Genomic DNA, 26074 nt, shown 5'->3' with positions numbered 1-26074 from the left:
ATCTGTAGTGGCAGCGAAAAGTCCGGTAGGACCATAGCAAGACTGTCAACAAGAAATTAAGTGCACTACGATTGTAGAACACTGCAAAATTTAGTGTGTACGCCTAGCTTTACATCCCATGGTTTAGATTCTCGGACCCAGACAACCTGCAGGGGCCTGATAAAAAAGGTTTTTGACCCCAGTATCCTAGGTACTATTATGAGACAACCATGGACCACATTATGAACTTGACCATCACCGTGCCTACTCCGCACTGCATCTCCTCACAACCAAAAGCATAAAAATTCAACTCATTTTTCATAGTATTTTTTATTCACATATACAAATGATGTACGATGATTCTTACGCTTTAACTAAATCTATACAAAAGTAAAACTTTAATGAAAGAAAACATAATATTTAATACATTTTTAATTAACATTGAGCCATGAATAATACAGGTAAATATTCTAACCAGTTTCGTGAATATTACAAGATTAATGAATATCAAAACAGGACTAATTAATATGATTTTGTGGGATTTCTGTGGAACTCAGTCCCTACTGGGTACTGCTCGTTCCACTATCACAACACCATAGAGGGCTGGGTTTGAGGGGCGCCCAAGAAAATTTTTCTGCTAGCCTGCAATCCAGCAATCTGAGCATGTGTGGAGATTCAAAATGTAATTTTCCGTACGTCCGAAATAAAGGATCCTTTCATATTTGAACTTCGTTCATCCACGTGTACCGCTCAAGTGGTGACAGCTCGATCCACCCACCCTTTAACTGAATTTGCGGTAAAAAGAAATTTAAACAGTTCCAACAAACTTTCTGTTGAACTTTCAGTAGGGGCCTAAATTTTTTCAGGATTCTACACAACCAAGTCCAATAAACTTGCATGCACACATGTGCACACGTTTAACAATCTAAAACATTTTTTTATGCGCGGAATATTCGGATGCTGCCTTGAATTTCACTCGAATAAAGGTTGGAACTTTCTTCTTACATCATATCCAACTGGAAAAAAAAAACAAAATCAAAAATTTTTCAATTAAATGTATTATCAAAAATTCATTTTAATTGTTATTCAGGGTGGGAAGAGGGCTTAGACCTCGCATGCCAGTAGATGGACAGGGCATTTCTTGAACTGGATGTAACCTTCAAATCTGAATTCTGAGACTTACAATTTTTCACGCTTGAACACAAACGCCATTTTACTTAGGATAGAATTTTAGAGGAAGGGAAGAGGGAATGGGAGCCATCTAAGATAGAGGACAGTTGATCAGACTACCTAACCTTAGTGTCTCCCTTTGCAGTAGTTTTCGGCACAAATGATGGTAACTTGGCATCGAAAATAATAGATTAAGTGAAAATGAACAGGAAATAATAGTGAAATTGAGAGTACAGTCAACCCACGATATACCGCCCTTTCATATACTACCACCCCCGCCGACCATCAGGTTTTCTCAATGTACATCTCTATACGAATACTTAGTAAAAATACTCTCTCCATACCGCCAAAATCGTTCTGCACCGATGTTGGCGGTATATCGGGGGGCTGACTGTATTTTCATTATGTGCGTAGTAATCAAACCCTCCAAAGAGTAATAATTATACTCTGAAATAGTAACAGTAGTCTGGGGAAGGGACTATCGAATTCAATGCGTCATTTGAATTCATTTCAGGAACTTACAAGGTCGTCGGCATCGTCAGCAGACGGTTCCGGTTCGGTCAATTCAGGTTTGGCGACGTCTGCTTTGAGGAAGTTCACGGCGTCGGTTTCGGAAACGTTGCTCTCCGCACATTCGCTATGACTGATCAGCGTTAGCTTATCTGCAATAACGATGTTGAAATATCTTTGAGATTTGTTTTGGAAAATATTGATATTTTCCCGAAATCTTAATCGCGCGGTGGCCACTTTAATTTCACTTGCTTTCTCTCCTTGACTTGATCTGCTAGGAATCCAATCAATTAAAACACTCAAATACTTAAGATATACCTCGGTAGACGGAGACTGTATGATTTTAAGCGCGATCTAGCAATCTCAACAAATTTTTCCCAGACTTTCAGCTATTTTACAAAATTCCCCTACTCTTTAAAAAGAAATTTCCCTGACTGTTCCCTGATTTCCAGGTAAGTAGCCACCCTTAATTGTTATTTATCAATATCAATTTCTATCAAATCGAAACCATACAGATATTGTGCTAAACGTTTTTCGAACCCTGCCTTCAGCGTTTTTTGCCTATAGGTAGAAAAAGGGCATTAATGTCTGGACTAAAATGGAAGCGATCAATTTTCTACCACCCACCAGAGACAATTTTATCCCAGAAATCTTTGCGATTTTTGTCGGCCATCGTATCCTTCATTTCGCGGAGAAATCGGTTGAAAAAGTCGACTTCGGAATTCTGCAAAACAAAAACGAACGAATTACTTCAAAATTTCCACAAAAAAAATTTGTCGATTTTTTTTCTCGCGAGAATCGACGACAAGGCAAATAACGAACGACGATGACCTTAGCGCACTGTTCTCTGAGCGCTCGCACACAGTCAAATGCTTTCTGATACGACTGAGACCCGAATGACGATAGCACGATTTGTATGATCTGTTTCTGCATCATTTTACAGGCTGTAAATACAAATTCAGATTCAAACCATCTTTTCAGTTCAAGCACACATATTATCGGGGTTTTTCATTTCAACAGGCTCAACAATTCAAATTGAACCACTTTTCAAGCTCAGATTTTTCACAAAATTCAGCCCTGATAGTAACCGAACCTTTTTTTTATGCTGAAAGGCCGAGAAATTTCTTTTTACCTTCAGTGAAATTGTCCTGATCTTTCTGGCCGATGAGATTTAAGAAATCCTGAACCGGAGTGACTGTACCGACCTAAAACATCATCGACAAAAACCATTCTACGTGTACGTACATAGCTTAGACCGGGTTTTAGATCCAGACTTAAGTTCAAAGATCTATTGAAACTAATAAGATCACAGTCTGAATTTTCAATGGGATATAAGAAATCTTGAACTGGAGTTACTGTACTAACCTAAAATATCACCAACAAAAACCATTTTATGTGTGCATAGCTTAGACCGGGTTTTAAGATACAGACTTTAGTACAAAGATCTATTAGAACTATAAGATCAGTCAGAATTCATTAGATTTGGTTTGGGACTGAAATGAGCTGCGTCTGGTCATGTTTCTTCGAAGTCAAAACACAGTCCCTACAATATTTTCAAAGTTACGCATACCCAATTTTTCCGGTAAACTTTTCGAAATGCGTACCTCCGTAATTTTCATTTTGGGAATGTCGGCCATACTTCCAGCGATTACATCAGCATCATTATCAAGTTTCGGCTTTTTAGCAGTCGGCCCATTATCCATTTGACTGTAAAAATTATACAAAATGATATAACATAGAAAATCATTTTCGAAAAGTTATTACATACGTCTACTGTACCATACAATCATGCAACAGAGATATATCGCTCTCAAGAACTTGGTAAAAAGATCCAAGTTGAACAGTGTACGAGTCTACTGTACCAACGAACAGAGGTATCATTCTCAAGTCAAAAGACCTGACTCAAGCTACACTGTACCATCCAACTCGGATATCGGTCTCAAGTCGAATGACCTAACTTGAGCAGTCTTCAGTAGCATCCAACTCGAATATCACTCACAACTCATAAGACTCAACTTGAGCTGAGGCTACTGTACTCAGATATCACTCTCAAGTTGGATACATGTTTTTTAAAAGGATCTTACTTCCAAAATATCGCGTTCAAGTCTATCAAACTTTCACTCAATCTAAAAAGACCTCAACTTGAGCAGAGTCTACTGCCGCACTATCTAACTCAGATGTCGCTCTCACGTTGAATAGATTTTCACTTTCCAAATAAAGACCTCGACTTGAGCGAAGTCTACCGTCTGCATTCAGGATCGAACGAAACTCACTCGTTTTGAAACACGTTTTCGTCCTGTTTCTTCTGCACGATGACCTCGAGCGGAAACAGCGTCTTCATCTCGTCGATCGTCCGCTCGCAGTTCGTTGTCACTTCCTGCGGCCGTTTCAGATAGTTCGCGACGAGCGGGTTCAACTCGGGTAACGGATCGTCGGGGTTCTCGACGCGGTGCTGTAAACACTGCAAGGAAAATATACCGTCGAGACCTTCACAATTTCATCAAAATCTACCTGTGCCCCATGGTGCGATGTGTTACTAAAATCAACCCACCCTACATTCGATGTACCCATCGGTGCAGTGTACTCATGTAATTTCTTTAGTTCAAGTGTCTATTGAAATATACAGGGTGCCCACTTTAACCAGACTTGCTTTTTCATTGACTGTTCCCTGACATGCACGTTGTTTTCCCTGATTTGATCTGCTAAGAATCCAATCAATTAACGCAGTCCAATACGCAAGACTTGGCTGGAAACTGATTGATTTTATGTGCGATCTAGCAATCTCAACAAACTCCTTGATTTCAGCTATTTTTTTACAAATTTCCCCAACTATTACTCGACTTTTTTAAAGAAAAGAAAATCTCCTGACTTATCCCTACCCTTTCCAGTAAAGCATTCACTCTGTCCAAGAACTTATCGAATTTTATGAAATATCAGCAATACGCTGCACTGCGGGGTAGAGTTTATATATCAGTACCTCCAATAGACACTACATTGCCGTCAAATATTCCAAGATTTTCAAAATTTCTCCATTAACATTTTATATGTTGATAATGAACGGGTAAATAAAATACAGGAGACTATGTTTACCATATGGTTGATTACCTCAGATTATCATGTGCCCCGTGATTACAAATTTCCGAACTACAATTATTCATCATGACTGGTTCGTGGTAGATTGATATTAATCTAAGTATTCAGAGTTAACGAACAAATCCCATCAGCTATCGAATTAACAACTTACAATTTTGCAATTTCCCTTGTAAAATCTTTGTCTCTCTGATAAAGTTCAGTCGAAATTTCGTAACTGTCCGAAAATAAATCGTTTAATCATCAAATCATGGGTTTCGTTCGTAAACAATTCACCGTGATAACCACCCATCCCCGCTTAGCGTACGGGCAATCTAGGGCAGACATAGCAGCTATGTCAGTCCTAGAATGCCTGTACGTTGGAAAGAATCTGATTGCCCCATGAGATTCTCAAGGCGAGCCGAGTCCACGGTAATGATCACAGTTCACTTGAAAAGTTCTGACCTGATATAATCGCTGTATGTACGGATTGAACGTCAATTTCGGTTTGAACGCCTCGGTTTTTTCTCCGTCGTCTTCGTCCGCGACGACTTGAGTTAAATCCATTTCGTCGATTAATTTATCCATCGCCGACAACTGATTATCTGCATACATGAAATGTAAAACACTCGAATGTCTTACAGGGTTCATAGTCTCCGTGATCAGTCTTATTCCCCGAGTTTCAAGCACCGCTATGAACCCTGCACTTTCTGCCCATTTGCGTATTCTACAAGTTTTCCCCGATTTTTCCATGTGATTACATAAAATTCCCCGAGTGAATCAGAGAAATTTCTAGGTTTAAAATGTCGCAATTCATAAACTTTTCATTGAATCACATACTGGTAAAGAAGAAACACCCTATCGATAACATCATTCGGATCCGAATTCCGTTGAGTTTTTCGAGGTTTTTGGTAAAATGAGAATCGTCAAATTCCCTGAGTTTCCCCCGAATTTTTTCTAGAAGTTTCTGCGTAATAAGGGGGTTGAGTGATCTTACCGGAAGGTTGATGTTTTTTCACGGCGTCCGGTATATCGTCGCTGATCGGCAGCGATCCGAACGTGAATTGCCTGACGTCTTCCATGAACGGCAGTTCGCTGTAAATCAGACACTCGCGAGTGGGTTTAATTTGAGGCGTGAGGAAGCCTAGTTTCGGCGCCGAGCGGTTCGCGTAAACCCGACGCACGATTGCCGTGAAGCTCGTCTCGTACAGCGCGTGTATCAGCGCGGAGAGCGCGACGCCGGCCACCTGCAGTTCCGCGAAAAACAAAATTAATCAAAATACTTATCAACTGACCAATTCAGTGTGCTAACACTGCAGTGCAGTGTATCAATCGGCGATGGACTTCACTAGTACACCGCGTCGAGGTGCAATGATTTTATTAGTGAATAGTATTGAATCTGTATTGAAAGATGACAGCACCTGTCAAACAAACTAGTTACTTTTAATACACCGCACCGCAGTGTAGACGCACTAAAGCGATATGCTGTTAATCATCATACTGGGATGGAATTTTTTAAAACTTTCAAATTATCCCTGGCACTTTCGGGTATTAATTTTTCATCACTGAAAGGGTTAAGCTCATAACATAGCAGTATTCAGTAGCCGCGGTTTAATCAGGTTTTCAATCGTATCTAGATATTATCACCTGTTCGGTTGCACATAAATATACACGTATTCTAAAAATTTTTTCCAACCGGGATTTGAAGCGATTAAACGACTCACCTCGTCCCCTTTATCAGCGCAAACAACCATCACATTCGTACCGATAAAGTGGTGCCGCCGAATCTTCGAGAAACAAAAAAAGAATTTAAAATTCATTCAAAATCACAGATGATCCACTATGTGGCACTTCTAAGCGTACAGAACAACATAACACCCACATCACAGTTGTGAGTTACAGAGTTAATTCGATACAAACTACATAGGTAGACTCCGCTTGTCTCAGATCTTGTGGAACCAACGAATTCTCTCCAAAGTACACAAAATTTCCAAAGTACACAAAATTTCAGCAAAGTCCGAGCAGGGATGGTTTGTTATAACAATGAGTTGCAGTAAGAAAATTTGTAGAACGGGCAAGTGATTATACGAGGCGATTGTCTTGAGAGTACACAGGAGTCTACTGTAACAACTGTTGAGGCAAGGACCGAATTCCATCTTTTTAGGTTAAAATCTGATCCTATAGAGTTAGATATTCGAAAGGAATTAACTCATTGCAAGTCAAGGGTTCCTACAACCACAACATTCAGGGTTTTGGACCCACAAAATTGAATTTTGGAATTTGAAGGTCTTTTGGAGGATTTAAGGGGCTGTAAAGGAACCTTGACTTCCCGAGTTATCTGAGACATTTCAAACTATGCGACAAACCCTGGTGACAGGAACGGACGTTATACATACTTGCGATGACTTTGTGAATCCTAAAACCGACAGACATTTCTCCGCGGTGTATTTCATATTTTCGGCGTCTTCCTTCGAGAATGGAACGAGCGTCGAACCGTACCGGTGACCTTGAACCGTGTCGTCGGCTTCGACCTCGGTTTCTGCTTCGTCGTTCAAATGAAATGTTCGCTCTTTCTGGATTTCGGCGTCGGCGTCTTTGGCGTAAACGTCTTTCATCGATTTCACTTTCGCTTCTGTCACCTGAAACAAACAAGTGTTAATTAGATGAAGTCATCTGATTTAGTGCATTGTATCAATTGAGGTGGCCATTATCAGCTGGAAGGCTATCAAATTATGCGAGGTGAGTGCAAATTTCAAGGGGCGAGGAGGGTTTACTGGAATAAATACCGAGTTAACGCTCCCCAATGTTTTCAAAAAAAATAAAGGAAAATATCAACGATGTGTTCGACTGGGAGAATACAGTATAGTATTAGAAGGTATTTCATGGGGGAGCAATTTGATGATAGTGTCATTACAGGATTTATTGAGGTGGCTAATTCCTGTAGAAGGTTATTGATATCATTGGGGATTTAGAGGGGCAGCCATATTTTCTTCAAGTGTCTTTTGGGCCCAATTTGATGACGTCGTAGGTGATCTAATGAGGCAGCCATTTTCTAAATAAAGCTTTAGATGATGTCGTTCAGCTATTCATTATCAGTTCTCTAGCACCCTATTCACAATTTAATGATGTCATAGGGGGATTTAAGCGCCAGCCATCTTTGGCTTTAGGGGTAACAACTAGAGGGTGTGATAGAAGAATTTATAGAGTTACCTTCGTATAAGCACAAACAGGTATTTTCAATTGGCCGGCGATGTCCAGTTGACATTTCCACGCGGTCTGTTTAACTTGCCGAGTCTGGAAAAAGCTTAAGGCCGGCAACGCTTCACTGCGACAAAAATAAAAACAACTATCAAAACTACTGTCAGCTTTAACGCCGCGGTTACCGCCCATTTTTAATTTCGAATTTACCTGAACGAATAACTGTCGCCTTCGACCTGTTTTAGAATATGTCGAATCATTCGCTCGCCAGCGATTTGTTGAGGCGTTTTAGATTTCGAGTGGTCACCTGTTCCGTTACTAGGTTCCCCTCCGCCACCCCCGTCCTCATCGATGTCATCGTCGTCGGCATCCGGTAAATCTGGTCCGCTGTAAAATGTATAATTACGAATCAGAGACGCGGGAATTTCGCAGAGGCAGTTCGGAAATCAAGTCTTGATGATGTCATACGGTCATAAAGGCAGCCACCTTTTACAAGGTGACACTTTTATATGATTCGCTTTTATGCTGAATATTTTCTGAAATGCGCGTACGCATGTCACATGTGGATAAGACACTTACATGACGCTGAGCTCCACATTCTCCGCTTTCATTCCGGCGATGACTTCATCGATTTTATCGTCTCCGAATTCACCGGCGAGGTTGCTGAACAATATCAATCGTTTACCGGATATACCTCGCTTACCTCTGAAAAGACACAATCTATTTCATAGACAGACATCTAATTAAATTAGCCCAAGATGTGCAGGACCCGGCTCCATGGTTGTGGGTAATGTTTGACTCTTTAACCTCTCAATGCATCTACACCATAGTGCGGCGTATCAATCGGCGATGGGCTTTGCCAGTCAACCGCAGCTCAGTGTATCAATGTTATTGCTTATAAGTTTTTACCTCTACTGAAAGATGGAGACATCTTCGAACTAATGATACATTGCACTGTGGTGTAATGATACACTGCACTGCGGTGTAGATGTACTAAAGCGCACATATGTCCATTAAAACGCACTGGGGTTGAATTCATTAAAATTTTCAAATTATCTCCAGCGCTTTTGGGTATTTATTAGTCGGCACTGGAAGGTTTAAGAGTTAGAATGAGTTCACTCTCAATTGGTTTATTGTAGAATCAAACCTTAACTCACAACTGTGGAATTGGATGCAGGCTTATCAATACATAACACATTCATGTTTATTAAGAGACTACTTAAAGGGCAACTGCTATCAAATTGCACTTTCCGCGATTTCTTAACGATAAGAAATCTAAGTATAGCCTATATATAACGACCTGAGATCTGTCTGATCGAAAAAAGTATCTCTAATTAGCTTTAAATTAGTCATTCATTTATCCTTCACTTCGTGCATATATACTCCATATTACCCGCAGTGGCACTATTTCATCTTATGATGTTAATGAGCGTAGCCTATGTATAATTGATCAAATAAACATCGTTTGTTCGCTGCATATAGCGCTACTCTCTAATATACGTTTACCATGTCATATCCAACAGTAGCAACTGATAAGAGTTCAAAATTCAAAAACACTTCTAAAATGATTAAATACCCTATGAAATGTCTAGTGAAATGACTGTAAGGTGTGTCGAGCGCTTGTCAGAGATGACGTCAGAAACGCGCATCTGCTAACATAAACAATAACAGTGAGCACGTGCCGAAATTGCCGATTTGAAAGTCGAATTCCTCAGTAATGGATGAACTAAAATTCAAACTAGTTGCATATTTGATATTTGTGAATATATATCACATTTGAAAATAACTTTTACACAATATTCTTTTTTTGACAGCATTTGCTCTTAAAGTGCCGATGTAGTAGTAGTACAATGTGTGTCATGCATTGAAGTATAACTTACTTGGTAGCTTTGACTAAATGATCCACAGCCACGATAAACGCATCAATGACTTCAAAACAACGGGTTAAAGAAGAATACAACTAGGGGTAGAAAATTGATGTCATATGGAGAATTATAGAGGGACACTTCTTTTCTCTATAGGGTATTATGATTTTGATAAAGTAGACAGCCATCTTTTCGGGAGGTACCTACGGAAATATGATTCGACGATGTCTCGGGGGTATTCACGAAGACACGACTTTTTTTTTAACGAAGTCTCAGGTGTCTAGAAAAATGCGTTATCCCAGCTTCATTCATCAACTGTAATTAATTTCATGGAGGTCTGGTAAGGTTCGTCGACCTGGATGTTTGCACGAGGATGGAATATTCAAGTGCAAAAAAAAATAAGTCATGGGTGTTTTTGAACACACATCAAACTAAAACAACAATTAATGATTGTTTCATTGTTTCTGTTTACGATGAGTCCCAAACTGTTGTTTGACGATATTAAATGTGAATTAAATCAACTGCGAATGATTTCTCCTTAATACCATTGTCCATCCACTTTACTAAGCTGCTCTACAATTGTTCGATACAGTAACCTTCACCGACACGCAGATGAGCTGCATGTTTCATTTTCCTCACAGAATTTTGAATAATCGGATTCAGTTTTTCTCGAAATCTGTTACTATCCTGACAATTTGGAACAGGCCCGGTCTGCACTTTTTGTTCGGCCGAATTTGATGACGCAATAGGCCGTAGTAAACAAGCAACCTAGACAATACTTGTTAAGTGCCAATCCATTGCGTACACAGCAAAAGACACAATGTATGTATTAACACACTGGCATGATGTAGAGATTAAACTACGGAAGTTTGTTATAAAAGGATTTTTATGGCACATTTTCAGAATTTGAGGGGTATTTGAGGAACCAAGGGCTAAAACTCAGGAATTGAGGGTTTTAAGTGACGCTTAATATTGAATTTTAGAATCTGACGGGAACGTAGGAACCCTGCAGGGGGATTTATCGAGGAATGATAAGCGATAACGATAAGGATACAGTCGGCTGATTGAGAACCGGCCGCGATCTCAGTCTTGACGTATTGCAGTAGATCCCAGTCAGTTTTACCGAGCGGCCGCGCGAGCATCACGTTCTCGTAACTACTTCCGTCGGCTAAATCGTTAGCCGTATTATCAGTGCTGAATAAAACGAGCGCTATTTCGTCTTTAGACTCGCTGAACATCTGCAATACAAAACGATTTAACGATCTTTTTAATCCCAGATTTTTGCGACAAGTTTTCAAAAGCTTAACCCATTAGCACTCAAGCCGCCCATATCTGCCCTGCCTATTACTCGAATGAGCTATTCGGTATGGTGATGAGCTTGGATTTTACCTTGAATGAGGAGTAATCAACGCTACATTATTATTTATTTATTTCCAAAATAATTTACATCAATAAATAAATACCAGACAAAATTACAATAGATAATTAATTTGATTCATACAAAATATATATAAACTGATGTAAAATAACAGCAGGGCAACCAGAGGAAAGCAGAGCTTGTAATATCAGGCACATAGTGAGTACTAATGGGTTAAACAAGTAAGTCGGAATCGATGGGCTTATCGAAAACCATCCTCGATTGCGAGGCTCAAGCCAACACAAACCATTGCCACAGACCCTAAAATTGTTTTTTACGCCACTCAAGTTTGCCTGAGTGGACAGGTTGCCACCAAGTTTATCAGATGCATTGTTTTTCACTGGCAGATTCGCTATATCACAACAAAAATGCATATGATTGGCTAGATAAATAGACTGGTGGGCATTGAGTGGCATGAAACTTTGAGATTAAGATGAAGGAATATAGCAATTTTATAGGCTTGGTTCCCAGTCCCCAAATATTAACAGACTGACCAAATCAATGAAACCTAGTCCAGAACCTGGTTCCAAAGTAACTCAAGGCTGAGGCATTTTAATTTAAACAATTTTTGATAGAGTTAGCCCTAAAAGGCTGAAGTCACTTTAATTGTCATTTTAAATAACAACACAATAATCATTAACGCCCAAAAATTATTGATTTAACACATATTTGTCTGTTAAAAAGTGAGAAATTTGTTAACTAGCTATGAACCCTTTAGAGGTTTATTGCCAAATATTGCGCAATAGGTAGCCGGTAGGGCTTGCTTGGAAAATTATCATCTGTTTTATATACCTTTCGTTGTAGAATCATTGATATGGCATTAAGGGATGTTTGCAGAGGAGTTTCACAGCCCGGTGGAGCTGAGTCCATCGACGGTGAAACATCCAGAACAATCGCTACAGCTTCCTGAAACAAGAAATTCGGACAGGCGAATGTCAAAAAAGTCACAACAAATTTTTGTCATTTCGAAGGCTCTTGTACCTAATTCAAAGCGTGACAAACCCTGAAATTGTTCCAAAAATTATGCCTTTAGTATTTACCAGCCTAGAGTTGGCTAAGACGGGTTAAATCTATCTTTGGAAGGTGAATAAAAGGTGAAATTCGAGGCGAATATAATTGAAATTTATACATTACCGCTTGAGCCGCCATGTTTGCACGAAACGCCACCTACTGGTGGTGGAGAACACCGTATTCGCCATTTTCTCATTTTGCTTTGAACTTTATATATGTTATTCTCGGAGCGAATATCTTTAGAACTTTGGATCCGTATATACATTTTTTTCTAGATTATTTATCATTTTTTGGCAATAAATATTCATTGGATTTGTACTAATTATCGCAAAAAACCGTTCTCGACGAAAAATCTCTTCCGGGGTTGCATTCGGGATCAGTTTTCGAGATGTTGCCGACCCCTGATATTTCGCATCTCTCATCGGAACATTACGAGTATATTTATGAACCGGCTGAGGATAGTTTTCTCTTTCTAGACGCGTTGGAAAAAGAGAAATCGTTCTTAAATCGGATAAGGTAACTATGGTCGCGAGGCGGCAGCACGAGCCGGGTAGTTTAACTTGCTTCGGGCCGGTGCGCCGGGTACTAATAACGAATTTGTGATCTTGATAAAAAAGAATCCTTTCATAAAAATATCGTTTTCTTCATATTTATCACCAAAATAACAAGATTTCGAGTATTTTTCCACCTTTTCACCCTGAAAATGATTTTTGTTTCATCTACATTTTTTGTTGAACTTCTTAAGGCCGTCAATTTGTGTCGAAGTCGGCAGCGGTTCCGGTGTAGTTAGCACATTTCTTGCAGCCTCCATACTCTCGGAAAAAGCATTTTTTCTGTAAGTTATCCATGATTGAAAATAGAAAAAAAATCTTAGTTCTTTACTTACCTTCAATGGTACGGAACGCAACAGAAGATGTTTTGGTTTATTTTGAAATATATGAAAGTATGTATTTTCTCGAATTCATGGCAGATGTACAGATATCAACAAAAAAGCAGCTGATGTTACCATTGAAACAGGTGTGCAGAACAAGATTGATTTGAACCCAGTAATTTGTGATCTGGTGCGTTTTACACCAAAATTACCTCATAAAAACACATTTTCGACGCAGTGTATTACAATATATAGTCAACGTTTTTCTTTGAAAAAATTCCAGGTGAACCCGTTGTATTCAAGATTACAAGGACAAGTAGATGTCCTCTTGTTTAATCCGCCATATGTTGTGACTCCTTCAGAAGAGGTGAGCTTACATTCTACAATTAAAGACTATAATTGAACTATCAGTTGAATACGATTTTCGTATGGATAAAGCGAATTCTTTTAGTCGTCATCGTTTCCTAAATCGAATTTGAAATCGAATTGGAAACCTGCCAATGCTTCTGTGGCAACGGGGGTTATGATAAGCAGGATCCGTCAAGTTTGCTAGTACAATGAAATTACTCCTTCCTGAATCAATTTCCTACTACCGAATGAAATGAATGAAAAATCGAATGAAGTGAATATGAATTTATAACTGAGAGGACGAATATTAATGAATTTAAAATGGTTCCTGTTATAACGGATCCAAAAGCCTAAAATTCAGTTCAAGGTTGATACATGTAGAATGATTGATGAACTCTTTTATGCTGGGGGCGCGTCACGTTATTTGGGGGTTGCTCCAATCTCATGACAATTAAATTATTGAATTGTCTGATGCGGGTGTATTTTGTCGTTTAAGGTCGGTAGTTGCGGTATAGAAGCGTCCTGGGCCGGCGGATTACGAGGTCGTGAGGTCGTGGATCGATTATTCCCGAGCGTGTGCCACCTGTTGTCGCCAGGTGGCGTTTTTTACCTCGTGATCATCAAAGAAAACGATAAAGGTATCAACAATTCCGAAACCCACTGGAATTCCCGAGTTGTTCAAATGAAAAATGAAAAATTAATTTTTCTACTTTTAGAAGAAATATTGCGTTTGCTAGGCGACGACGGACTGCGAGGCGTTACAGTGTTAGAACGCCGCTCTGGACCCGAATTACTTTCCATTTTGAAATTCGTGCGTAAATCCGAAGATGACGTCACGTGACCGCCTGCCCTTTTTCCGCGCACATGGTTTTACTAAAAACTGAAATTCCCGCGGGATTTTGGCCAATGACATACGTTCATTTTACCGTTATGCAAACGAGTATGTTAACTATCCAATGAACGCGGAATACATGTGGTTTCTATGATTTTTTTTAAAATACAGTTGTTCTCTTCCGTTTGTTATCTTTTGGAAAGTGCATCGACGCTCCCTCGGATCCCCAGCGGCAAGGATTCGAATCGGGCGCCATCCGATCGCAGGAATCCAGCAAAGGTTCGTTGTTTAAACCGATTACTCTGAATTGTCAGGCCACATCGTACCAGTTCCGAAGATAGTTCACAATAATACGAAATATAACATTTGTCTCTATCCTCGGAACTGGTTCACGATGTGACTATGTGATACGAAAAACGAGCGAATTTGTTTTACACCATTTCCGCGCATGTCTTATTAAACGAAAACGTAACTTTGACGTACATATATAAATATATTTCTCACGTAGAAGATAACAACTGAAGAAAAACAAAAATCGAATTGAGAATTTAAAAAAAACCTTTCCAATACTGCTATAGATTAGCCGAAATATTTTTGAATTTGTTCTGAGGTCGCGCGTGGAAGACATATGAATGGCAGCTCCTGTATAAATGATCTTTTAATATAATACACGCATCTCAGTCAGTATCCATACAATTCCGATCTCCCCAGGCGCTATCACTTACATATCTTAACGTGATGGAATAACCCGTGTAAGCTTCCAGATATGATATCCTCATATAATGCCATGAAGAAGGTAAGGATGACGTGACGTCGCTAAATAACCTATGTTAATGTACAAATGAGACTAAAGCCAAATTTACTTTTTACTTATCGGAATATGATGGCAATAACTATTCGTGGTGAATCCCCTGTATGCTATTTCTTAATGCCTTAAGACGTTCAACGTTTTATAACAGCTTCTACTTTGAGCGAAATGGTCAGTATCCGCAAACACTCATTGCCCAAGGCTCCCAAAATTGATCATTGATAATACGCCGTGTAGTGAAATGTAAGGCATTATAGACCTACTCCAACGTTTTAATCTGTTCAAGAAGCACATGCCCTAGCTCTTGCCGAAATAATGCTATCAATAGTTCAATTCCAAGAGACACGACATAAGAAGCTGGAGTAGTACCCTTGAATCACCGTGGTATCAGTCTCGTAAGTGCCAAGTCAAAATCATACATTTCAGATTAGTAAATTTCTTAGAATCACAAAAATGGCAGAATAACAAAATGGCTTTTAGAAACATAGAACTTTTGCAAACCAACTTTTTGTAGCTACCTCTATTGTTCGGAATCGTTTAATCAAAACAAATCAACTTTTGGTATTTTTAGAAATAGATTTTCCATAAAGCTTTGGATAACGTTGAGAACTCATTTTATATCAAATTTTACAGACCGGTATTGGCGGAAATATTTTTACAATGCCATCAAATCATTTGATACAAATACCAAAAACCAGTGTAAATGTAAATGGAATACAGTCCCGTTGGTTCGATATGACATCAGATGTTCGTCAGGGAGACAGCCTCTCACCAACTCTTTTTACAATTTTTATCAACGATTTTGGCAGAATCTATCAAAGCCCGAGACTTTGGATGGACATGATTTTCATAAGCATTTCTACTATATGCACATGATATATCATTGTTAGCAGCAGCGAGGAATAATACGATGCGTTGAAACCTGGTGTAATAAATGACCAGTTTCTATAAATCTCTCCAAATCTCAAATAATGCACTTTAGAAAATTAAGCGTTGCCAAATCAAAACATGTCGACTACTTTAAAAAATATTTTAGAATACCCAGATGAATATAAATACTGAGAGTTGTTTTTTTATGAAAACCTCGCTCTCGACCATTGGGCTCATCCATCTTTTTGCTGGTATGTCCCTTTTTACCTTGAGCATTTAAGATACCCTGTTAATCTATTAAAAGATACCCTGTTAAACATTCGGCGTTTCTTGGTTTAACTCCGGTTTTTCGGCGACCGGTTCGAACTCATAGACGGGTTGCTCCGAGCTGCGGCGTCGGTACTGGCAACTGAGTGGCTCGCGAGATGGGACGTCTGCCAGCGTTTGCGGTAGAGGGCGCCCTCGGGTTTCCGGAAGTGTTAGCGTCAATAGTCCGTTCAGTATACTAACACTACCGAAAACGACGGCCACCAACCAGGCATGGCTTGGTGCCTGAAAATATGACAAACATCCCCCTACAGCATATTTTTGTTATGATGGTAAATACAGTCAAAAGAAAAATTCCAAAAAGTGTCCGCGCAAGCTGTGCCATTTAAGGCATCCAACCGTGTCCTTAAATCTTTCGACGATCTTCAAATAAGCTCTGGGCTTTAGCAACATTTTCTCACATTACTTACCACGTAAGCGGAGAAAGGAGCGACCATACTGCCAATACGAGCTGCCGCTGAGCACATACCAACACCTCGGTTACTTCAAATGAAATAGAATAGCACATTGACCACATGCTGGCAATTATTTCATTGGGAACGCATCCGTAAGGTGACTAATGTGTCGGCTATAAACTTATGGTTTTAATGTGTATTATGGTATATTATGGTTTATGTCGCATAGATGTGTCAATGATTTAGTATTTTCTTTTGACTAACAAAGAACATTTACAAGATATTTATTTTCATGAGCTTCTGCACTGTGAATTTAATAGAATCGTATCGAAAATATAGAATTCATATATCTTTAACTTAGTTATCACCGTACGAGTCCGCACATTATTTACTCGTATCAATTTTTTCATGATCAAACAATGCGCTATTCGCCATTTGTGGTCTTTCCAATCAAGACCCAAGCGAGTTTTAATGTATTAGAATAACGTATGCTTTACGGTGAAATTATATTCGAATAGTTGCAATCTTACCGGAAATTGGTAGGAAATATTTCGCCAGCGTATAGATATATAATTGCGTAGGCGGCGCTGACACAGAATTTGCCGATACCGTTAAACGTCATAGTTACAGCTATTAAACTCGCACCCCTCGCTAAAACAAGACGCAAACAACGGGAGTCACTTACTTTTTACTCAGGAAACATTTCGACAGTTCCTTTTTGAACCTAAATCAACTAGTTACATTTATGACAACTATAAACAGTCGCTCTCTCGCAAAGCCCACTTTATGCTCAATAGAAGTGTTCAATAGAAGTAGTAGATTTCTAGAATTCTCATTGAGAATCTCAAAACGCGTCTACGAAATCAATTGATAGGTTAAAACGAGCACCTACCCGTCTTCTCGGGAATGAATGCAGTAATGAGGATGGATACACCAGTGATAACAAACAAGGCCGAAACTAAGGCCCTTCGACCTACTCTGAAAGTAATAAAAAACAGGAGATTGTCGTAGAATAGCTTGAAGATATAAAAACTTTCCTTTTTTAAAGAATGATCATTATCATTATAAAACTATTGCTACTGCTAAAACCACTAGTTGTACTTTTTATGAATATTTTCATAGCAAACCTCGCGTAACTAGGACAACTATACGGACTTACGGATCGGAAAATACGTGGTCCGAATCTGTCGAATGTCCCGAGAGTTGGACTATCTGGGATAGGTGAAGTTTACTATGCCATCTTTTTTGGTGATGAAACAAGGTTCGGGTATAGAAAGAAAATCGTTCACCTTTCGATTAGAAATATTGTTAATATACAAGCCGGGACTTCGACCAGACCGCTGAGAAATAAGTTCAGAAATCTGTTGCCGACCATCGCAGTCGAGCTTAACGTCAAGCCATAATAAACGAAACTCGTGGACACCCTGCAAATAATAAGAAAAAAAGCAATTCTGTTTTTTGGTAAACAATAAAATCTAGTGGAACGGAATGGATTATTCAAACGAGGTGAATAACTGAATCGTTACATAGAACTTCGATTCAATTCTGAACAATTACCAAAGAAATTTCGAACAATTCTGACACAGCTGATCCCAAATCATAAATGAGGAATCAGGACAATCCTATTTCAGCAAATGATGAAATTTGCTGGGATGGATCAGCTAAGGATTCTGCGAGATGATAAGCATATGGTGCGTCGAAATCTTTTCTAAATCTTTTCGTTGGCAATGTTATAATATCATATCATGTAAATATGCAATTTTCCAGGATTTTCATCAAAATTCAAGCCTTGAGAAATTTATTTCAATCACTGCTTTCACTACTAAACATGTTAGCAGACCTCGATACCAGCACTAGGGCTGGCGCCGTTTACCTGCGTACGGACTGGTGCAATTTCTGCTTTGAAGGAAACGCGAATGCCTTTTTTGATAAGTTTCAGATGCGACCCGGTCTTCCCGGTCAATTTTCATGTGATAAGATTTACTAACCATATCAACATCGAGACCAAGGCGTACGTCCTCAAACGCGCGTTTCGGAACACGTCTTTCAGGCCCACTTCCTGGTCAGCCACGACCCCCTTCTCATCATGAGCGGCATCGTAAGCGGTAGTACAGTCACAAGTGAACTTTCGCTGAAGCTGTACCCGTAGTCGTCGTACATCGTGTTTGATTCGTCCGACGCGGGTCAAATTGTCCGCGTCCGTGCCGACATCTTGTTGATTGACTGCCCGCTTGGAGGCGATGCGTATATCTCGCACGGCATCGTCTGACAACTCAACGCCGTTCAGTTTCGCCGCTTTTCTCAGAATATGTAAAGCCTGTTTGCCGCGACCGTTCGCTACCAACCACGGGATCGACTCTTCGACCAGCCTAAAGAATATTTAGATTAAGTTGTTACATTCCCTTCTAAGAAACATGGCTTCTATAAATTCTCCTAAATTCCGCGGCCAGTACCATATCGCGTACTTCACATAAAAGGGCCTCTCTCGCAAGATTCGCCCTCTATAGGCCCTGCCTGAGATGATTTCCAATTCCCCTAACATCATCAAATTACCCCTGCTCTACCCAAAAAGAGCTGTCTTCGTTAATATCCCTATTAGTTGAACCACAAAATTTCATGGCAATGAGTCGACTGATTGCTTTCTTAATAAAGAATTAGGATTATGGAAAAAAATCTGGAAAATAACAGCTTACCATATCGTAGCTATTGATGAGAAACCGTATAGACTTACGGCTATCAATAGATGGCGCCAGTAGGTGATGAAGTATCCCAACAAGGGCAGGATCATAATCCCAATCGCCCAGAACAAATGTTGATAAATAGGTCCGAATGAGCGATAACGACTGGCGAACAGTTCTGTGTTTAGAGTCATCGTAGCCAGAGAAGTGCCCTGAAATTAGTCGAGTACTGGATGGCATGAAATAAATCAGAGAGGTGCTCTGAAATTAGTCAGAAAGGAGCTCAGAAATTAATCAGAAATGTACACCTGCGTGCCCTGGCATTAGTCAGAGAAGTGCCCTGAAATAAGTCAGAAAGGTGTCCTGACGATTTGTCAGAGAAATGCCCTGAAATTAGTCAAAAAGGTGTCATGAATTTCTTACCTGGGCGCATGCTCCTGTAAGGAACCGCAGAGCCATGAAGGTGTACACGCTATATACGGCTAGGGCGGTGGTCAAGACGCACGTTGCCGTCGCCATGGCGCAGAATATGAGCGTTATCTTACGGCCCAAGAAGTCGGACCAGGTCGTGAAAAACAACGAACCGAATAAGACACCCAGGAAATACAGGGTTTGCGACAGGGCCGGTAGGTGGCTCTGTTCGCATACGAGGTCCAGCTGAAAGAGGAACAAAATTATGAGCTACATGTACGAAAATTCAATCCAGCATTGGAAACTGCTGCAAAAGGGGATTCACTAGGGGGCGCAAGGTTAAAGTCTTCAACACAGAGGAATCAAACAATGCTACTGTGGCAATCGGGTATCGTCGGAAGCGAGCTAATAAACTAAGGCGAATTTATCGAAACATTCGCAATTCCGAGTTACCCCTTCAAGTATAGTACTCGATACATTTATCCAAGCGTATACTCAATGTTGGGTACGGCACATGCCTCACCGCGCTCAAGAGCACGGTAACCCTGAGTTTACCCAAGCAAGAAAATGGCGGTCACGCATACAGACTTCGGCCATATTCATTGCAACGAAAATCTTCATGATTAACTCTTCCCATTTAGGTAGGGCTGTGATTTCGATAAATTCGTCTCTGCTTCCACACGTTTATCATTGCGTCTGGTGGTATCATCTGGACTATTGTATCGGATTCAATAATAGGAATAACGAAGTGTGTTCTATATGCTCCGTGTCACTGCTTTGTGGGGAAATGTGACAACTATTATCATCTTATTGGTGATCTCTTTTCACTAACAGCTGTTACTATATCACTCTTCCGTTAAATAACAGACGAATAGGGTCTCTCTGTTACCCGAATGTCAACTTGGTTGACACGAACCGCTGGTTACAAGGCAACTTCCCTCGGTAGCTATCAGTGGGGAACAAACCGTGAAGCTTGGTGTTCAGGCTAAGCATTTTAACTGAACTACAGTTCCTCTAGCTTTCCTTTTTTTATCTGGTGATTGAAACAAACATCCTGTGTATATGTATGGACTCCCTCCCCCCACAGCTGTGACAGAAGCGACCTCTAACGAGAATTTCAATCAAAAATACGATAAAAAATGAGAATTCAGAGAAGTTTGTGACGTGATGACTCTTTGATACCGACCTCAGATACGATACCCTCGTAACCCTCGTTTGCGAAGTCGACTCCGTCTGTGCACGATATCACGTGATTGGTGTAGACGGTCAAGTTCCTGTCGTCTAAAGTCGGCTCATACATCGTACACTGGCTGAACTCAAGTTCATCATCTAAAGGGATCCCCTGCGACATGTTTTTATTACCCGGCGGTAGGTGGCAGTGGTGTGGAGGTTTCCAACCTGTACAATAATAACCAACAAATGAACATTGCTACCTCCGTGATCCACCAACGACTTCATCAATTGGCCTATGGTCTGCCAACCTCGTTGTGATAACGTAATGTCTATATACGCTTCCAGAAGAAATGCCTTGACATCATTTGGAGGACGTGCTTTTGGGCGCACCATCGTGTGGAATTCAAATTCAAAGCATTCAAATGAGAGCTGAAGACATTTCTGTTCAAGTAATAAGGTGTTTCTGGAGAGCGCTTTAGATCATATTTCGCTATTTACAAGTCGCTTCCCGAAAATCGTAAACCTGAAGACCCTTCCGGGAAAGATGCTTTCCGACAAAACACCCAATGACATCGATGTCACTAAATATGGTTTTTGAAAACTCTATTCACATAACAAGTTTTCACTTACCTACGAATGTTATTGAAAGATTTGCAAATACGATGCCTACGTAGAGCAGAGCGCAAAGCACTGTGGATCGAGTAATCTGCCATCTTCCCAGACGACCGCCTAGCTCCGATAGAGCGCGATCAACTTCCATACTGTTGATCGATATCAGTCAAATCACCTGAAATAATAAATTATCAGAATCTATTAACATCCAGTCCACGTCTCTCCCACCCCAAAAAAAATACCCGAGACCCGAGAGGTCCCGGGTTCGGCTCCCGGACAAGCCCCCAATTTCTGTTATGGCTTGGACAGAAATTACCAGTAGAGATCCACAGCGAAATTTACCAAAGACCTATGAGCAATTATCTAAACTATTTAGATAACTATAACTAGATATCTATTTAGATAATAAACCATTTTACAGTTGCTAGCCGCCATTTTGTTAGGTTACTTTTGTCATGTATTGTTGGGTCATTATTTTCTCCTTTTTAGAAACTATTTGTGATGCGTGTTTTATCATATCTCATCTGTCCCTGGTTGGATTTTGACAGTTTTAACAACATTTAAACCGCGTGAATCTCTAGTTTTTATTTATGCAACGATCATTTCTCAAATTTGCAACAATGCGACATGAGAGCGATATAGAAATCGGTGGTCAGTTTTTGCCGCGCGCAAAAAAATCCAGGGTACTGAAATTTGAAGTTCATTAGTTTCAGAAATTATTTTCTAAAAAATCCAAAAATTTCAAGAACTGTGCGCATTAACGCCCCTTTCAAGTGAACTTTAAAATCTTAAGATATCTTGCCTAGTTTTTATCCTATGGCTCTTTAACTACAGCGCGTGTATTGTCATTCCTGGTTTCGGCGCTGTTTTCTATGCGTGTATTTCAGTATATGGGTGTCATTTTTTTCATTTTTACTACACTTGTCTCCACGGAAAATGGTTTTAATTGTAGGAACACACCAGTACACCAATTGATAGTTAGAGGGGTGTTACAGGGGACAAAGAGAGGACTCAAGTCGAAATAAACCCGCAAAACTGTGGAAATGGGCCAAAGTTAAACTAAATTCACAGAAGTAGAGGGCTGAAGAGTCACAGGATACCGACATAACCGTGGAAATAAGTCAAATTAACCAGCACAACTGATGAACTGGATCCCACGCAAGCGCCCTATGGGGACATCGACAAACAATTCTGGACATTCTAGAAAATTCATTTTTCGAATGAAAAATATTTTTATTGAAAAATAATTTTTTGAATTAAAAGATCCTATTCTTTCAATGTAATATTCAACCAAATCAGGTCATCCATATCACGGCAGTGCTCTCATATCAGAACCAGGGAATAGCCGCGTTAGGGCAAGAAGTCAATCCATCTTAAGGGACTTTTTGATTCAATGGCGAAAAGCGCTCAATTTACCGCAAAATTTTATGAAAACATTTCAATAAAATGAAAAAAATTCGGACACAAATTTGCCCTTCAATTCAAGAAATTAATTCACATGAACCAGGAAGCTGTTTTCCCGCCTCAGAGATTCACTGATACAAATTCGATGCATCAGGGGAAACTTTGGTGCCTAGAAGCCACTATGTTGTCCAAATGGGCCAGTGGTCTCGGACAGGCCATCCAAAATGAACTGTCAGTCACCATTGCGCTTAGATAAATTCGGATAAATATTACAAAAATCGGATACAAACTTTAATAAAAAATGACTTATTACCGTGAAAAAGTCGGAATTAAATCAACGCAAGTTGAAAAAACAAAACATTTAATAAAAAATCGAAGTTATATCTAATTTTATGATTTTTCAATTTAAAAAAATGAATTATATCCCCAGGACGCTTCCGTACCCTTCCGTAGATTTTTCATTGAAAAAATACGATTTCTTATTCACAAACATAATTTGATTTTTCAAAAATAGGATTTTACTTTTTCGAAAATAGGATCTTCTTTCGATATCCCCAGAACGCTTCCGTAGGGTCTAGAATCACATTTTTCAAACTCACCCAACTGTGGAATCGGGTGCGGATTCAAATCAGAAACTCCTCCCGATGTCTCACTGCGCAGCGTCTGAAGTTTAATCAGTGTGTAACAAGAATAAATCCAAAAATGCGACACCAAAGCAAAGGGCACCAGCTGGATATCGCAGTATGATTGAATGAGCGGTCCACACTTGTGTCAACATCAAAAGTTTATTGCCATCGAGGAATTGCATCGATTGAAAAAAAAACTTACAATAACCAGACCCCAGCTGGGGTAGTAAGTAACAAAGAGAGGTTTACATATAAACCTGGTTACATGTTTCTTTTATGTACGTCATCAACATATTAGTGTCATTCTCTCTAGTAATTCGTTTTCCTAAATGTTATTTCGCATACGACGCCATCGCACCGTTCTAATTTCAAACAATCTCTAGAACCATATTTCATTCTGATCACGATAGGTAGAACACAATATCCGTGTTGACGCGATGAGGAGAGAATCCCACAATGATAATAAAAAGTCCGAAAATGAAACTTCGAGATAGTAGTTTATTTCAACGTTTCGACTATATCCTAATAGTCATCTTCAGGAATAATGAGATACTACAGAAATTATGAGATATATATACAATCCAGAGACAAAGAGACTAATTAACCCTTGAATTAGTCTCTTTGTCTCTGGATTGTATATATATCTCATAATTTCTGTAGTATCTCATTATTCCTGAAGATGACTATTAGGATATAGTCGAAACGTTGAAATAAACTACTATCTCGAAGTTTCATTTTCGGACTTTTTATTATCATTGTGGGATTCTCTCCTCTTCATTCTGATCAAACTGCACTAAAGACAAAATTCCATTGTGTTTTTTTTTGCGCGACGTAGAATAAATAGGGCGCAAGACGCTCGTCTTATTCCCAGGTGATTAAGTGAAATAGCGTTACAGACATGAAACCCTGCAATAAGACTTCACAAATGTGTGCAAAATGAACAACGAACTTTTTTTCTATTCGGCAGGGTTGGATTCAGGATACAAAAGCGGATCTAGGATTCCTGTGGACCTGATAATATTTCGGAACGGGTATTGAAAAGAGCAGATTTGGCAATACGAGGGCTGCAAGTAAATCATTGGTGGCGGTTCTGGTGGCCCTCTCACAGAAAATATAGGACGAAAAAGGGGCTTCTCTGGTCCTTATCTGGACAAATTTGGTTTCATTTGTTCGATCTGATAAAATCTTCTTTGCAAAATAGGAATATTCCAGAATTTTGGAGGGTGCATTTGATAATTGAAGAGATTGCACCAGTCCAACCGGTCCGCTTCCATACCATTCACGATTTTTCATCCAAGTGACTTCCATCCTAATGCACACGCGGCGCTGTGAAACACGAAAAAAAACCGGAAACATGGAATCAAACATATTTGGGACGTTTTTCCCGAAATCATATTTCTCGCAAAACGCACTCTTTCTGTTTCCCGTTTCGTGTTTCTCATTGTGACTCATTACAGAGAACTGCGATGACATCGAATTGTTCTTAAACGCAATTTCCTGAAATGAACACAATGTCTTAACATCGCGTGTCACATTCGTTCAATTGTCTTCCAAATACTGATGTGATTTGGTTTTCAACACATTTCCCCGGTCGTCACCGGTCTCTAACAACAACATGTGGCGCATTTAATTAAAAAAAATCTATACTAGCTGTTACGACAAAAAAGAAAATTTTCCGCGTATCCGGCAATCACGATGAAGACGATAGTTCGGGGCTGTCCATAAAAAACAAACGTCCGCACAAAATTGCAAATTTTTGATGAGAAGAAAATGAGAAGAAAAAGTGATATGGAGAACTTTCAAAACGAAAAAGGGAAATAATTACTAATTGAAGTGATAAACGGTATCCTCAGTCCGAGCTTTTCATAAACTTAGCAACTGTATTTTACAGATTGTTTCGATTGGGGCGAGTAACTTCTTCCTCTGTTGTAAAAGGGGCATGTACACACAACGTAAAATGCATCTTAAACACCTTGTAAGTTACAAATATAGGAAATATATTTAAATATAAATAATTAAATATATAAAAAATTTATCCAGCATCACCATTACCAACTTCACCATCACCATCAACAACTTCATCATCACCATCATCATCAGCACTTTCTCCATTATCATCACCATCTCCACCATCATCATATTCGTCATCACAACTATCCCACCACAATCACCATCCCCTTCAACACCAGAATCACCTTTTCCAGCATCACCTTCTCTAGCATCACAATCCTCATTATCATCACCATCTCCACAATCATCACCATCTCCACCATCACCATTATCTCCAACACTAGCGTCACCCTCTCCAGCATCATCATCGCCACCTTTACCATTTCCATCATCACCACGATCACCTACAGCATCACCATCACCTTCTCCAGCATCACCGCCATCTCGATCACCACCTTCACCATCATCATCGCCATCACCACCATTTTCACCATCTTCAACGCCACCATCACCTTCTTCAGCATCACCATCACCACCATCAGCTTTTCAC

At 39.7% G+C, this 26074-nt stretch overlaps 3 protein-coding genes across 5 annotated transcripts; 1 reads left to right on the top strand and 2 right to left on the bottom strand.

Annotated features, from left to right (window-relative positions):
* Positions 1-317: 317 nt before the first annotated feature.
* Positions 318-12349, bottom strand: LOC141909611 (X-ray repair cross-complementing protein 5-like). 3 transcript variants are annotated; one of them, XM_074800117.1, is made up of 18 exons: positions 12343-12349; positions 12001-12114; positions 10846-11029; positions 9807-9855; positions 8506-8646; positions 8137-8313; positions 7939-8053; positions 7125-7367; positions 6453-6515; positions 5726-5975; positions 5194-5333; positions 3933-4120; positions 3264-3366; positions 2792-2864; positions 2491-2603; positions 2287-2383; positions 1672-1811; positions 318-995 (listed from the first exon to the last, which is right to left on the bottom strand). In XM_074800117.1, exons 2-18 carry the CDS (start codon positions 12076-12078, stop codon positions 981-983), a joined length of 2169 nt encoding a protein of 722 aa, XP_074656218.1. In that variant the 5' UTR covers positions 12079-12114; positions 12343-12349; the 3' UTR covers positions 318-980. The 3 variants fall into 3 exon arrangements, with proteins under 3 accessions (XP_074656218.1, XP_074656219.1, XP_074656220.1); XM_074800118.1 differs by having other exon boundaries at positions 8506-8631; XM_074800119.1 differs by lacking the exons at positions 10846-11029; positions 12001-12114; positions 12343-12349 and having other exon boundaries at positions 8506-8629; positions 9807-9833.
* A 208-nt stretch (positions 12350-12557) lies between these two features.
* On the top strand, positions 12558-14409 carry LOC141909864 (methyltransferase HEMK2-like). Its single transcript, XM_074800521.1, has 6 exons — positions 12558-12735; positions 12965-13054; positions 13190-13280; positions 13374-13457; positions 13935-14076; positions 14155-14409. Exons 1-6 carry the CDS (start codon positions 12608-12610, stop codon positions 14277-14279), a joined length of 660 nt encoding a protein of 219 aa, XP_074656622.1. The 5' UTR covers positions 12558-12607; the 3' UTR covers positions 14280-14409.
* Positions 14410-14781: 372 nt separating this feature from the next.
* Positions 14782-23606, bottom strand: LOC141910344 (solute carrier family 22 member 15-like). Its single transcript, XM_074801078.1, has 11 exons — positions 23548-23606; positions 21563-21719; positions 20946-21157; positions 19772-20005; positions 19364-19560; positions 18659-19039; positions 17960-18094; positions 17563-17648; positions 17201-17321; positions 16686-16758; positions 14782-16500 (listed from the first exon to the last, which is right to left on the bottom strand). Exons 2-11 carry the CDS (start codon positions 21690-21692, stop codon positions 16261-16263), a joined length of 1809 nt encoding a protein of 602 aa, XP_074657179.1. The 5' UTR covers positions 21693-21719; positions 23548-23606; the 3' UTR covers positions 14782-16260.
* Positions 23607-26074: the final 2468 nt, after the last annotated feature.

This window comes from Tubulanus polymorphus, chromosome 8 (assembly GCF_964204645.1).
Source record: "Tubulanus polymorphus chromosome 8, tnTubPoly1.2, whole genome shotgun sequence".
Classification (NCBI taxonomy): domain Eukaryota; kingdom Metazoa; phylum Nemertea; class Palaeonemertea; order Tubulaniformes; family Tubulanidae; genus Tubulanus; species Tubulanus polymorphus.
Note: the sequence above shows the minus strand (reverse complement) of the source record. Positions and strands in the feature narration are given on the sequence as shown.

Coding starts and splice junctions, on each gene's coding strand:
- LOC141909611 (XM_074800117.1), bottom strand. CDS start 12,078: ATGGACTCAGCTCCACCGGGCTGTGAAACTCCTCTGCAAACATCCCTT. Junction 2,865..3,263: donor CCAAAATGAAAATTACGGAG/GTACGCATTTCG, acceptor ATGATGTTTTAG/GTCGGTACAGTCACTCCGGT. Junction 2,384..2,490: donor TCAGAGAACAGTGCGCTAAG/GTCATCGTCGTT, acceptor TTTGTTTTGCAG/AATTCCGAAGTCGACTTTTT.
- LOC141909864 (XM_074800521.1), top strand. CDS start 12,608: ATGTTGCCGACCCCTGATATTTCGCATCTCTCATCGGAACATTACGAG. Junction 13,281..13,373: donor ACCCAGTAATTTGTGATCTG/GTGCGTTTTACA, acceptor AAAAAATTCCAG/GTGAACCCGTTGTATTCAAG. Junction 14,077..14,154: donor CATCAAAGAAAACGATAAAG/GTATCAACAATT, acceptor TTCTACTTTTAG/AAGAAATATTGCGTTTGCTA.
- LOC141910344 (XM_074801078.1), bottom strand. CDS start 21,692: ATGGAAGTTGATCGCGCTCTATCGGAGCTAGGCGGTCGTCTGGGAAGA. Junction 21,158..21,562: donor TCTTTCAATAACATTCGTAG/GTAAGTGAAAAC, acceptor ATTATTGTACAG/GTTGGAAACCTCCACACCAC. Junction 19,561..19,771: donor TTACAGGAGCATGCGCCCAG/GTAAGAAATTCA, acceptor GACTAATTTCAG/GGCACTTCTCTGGCTACGAT.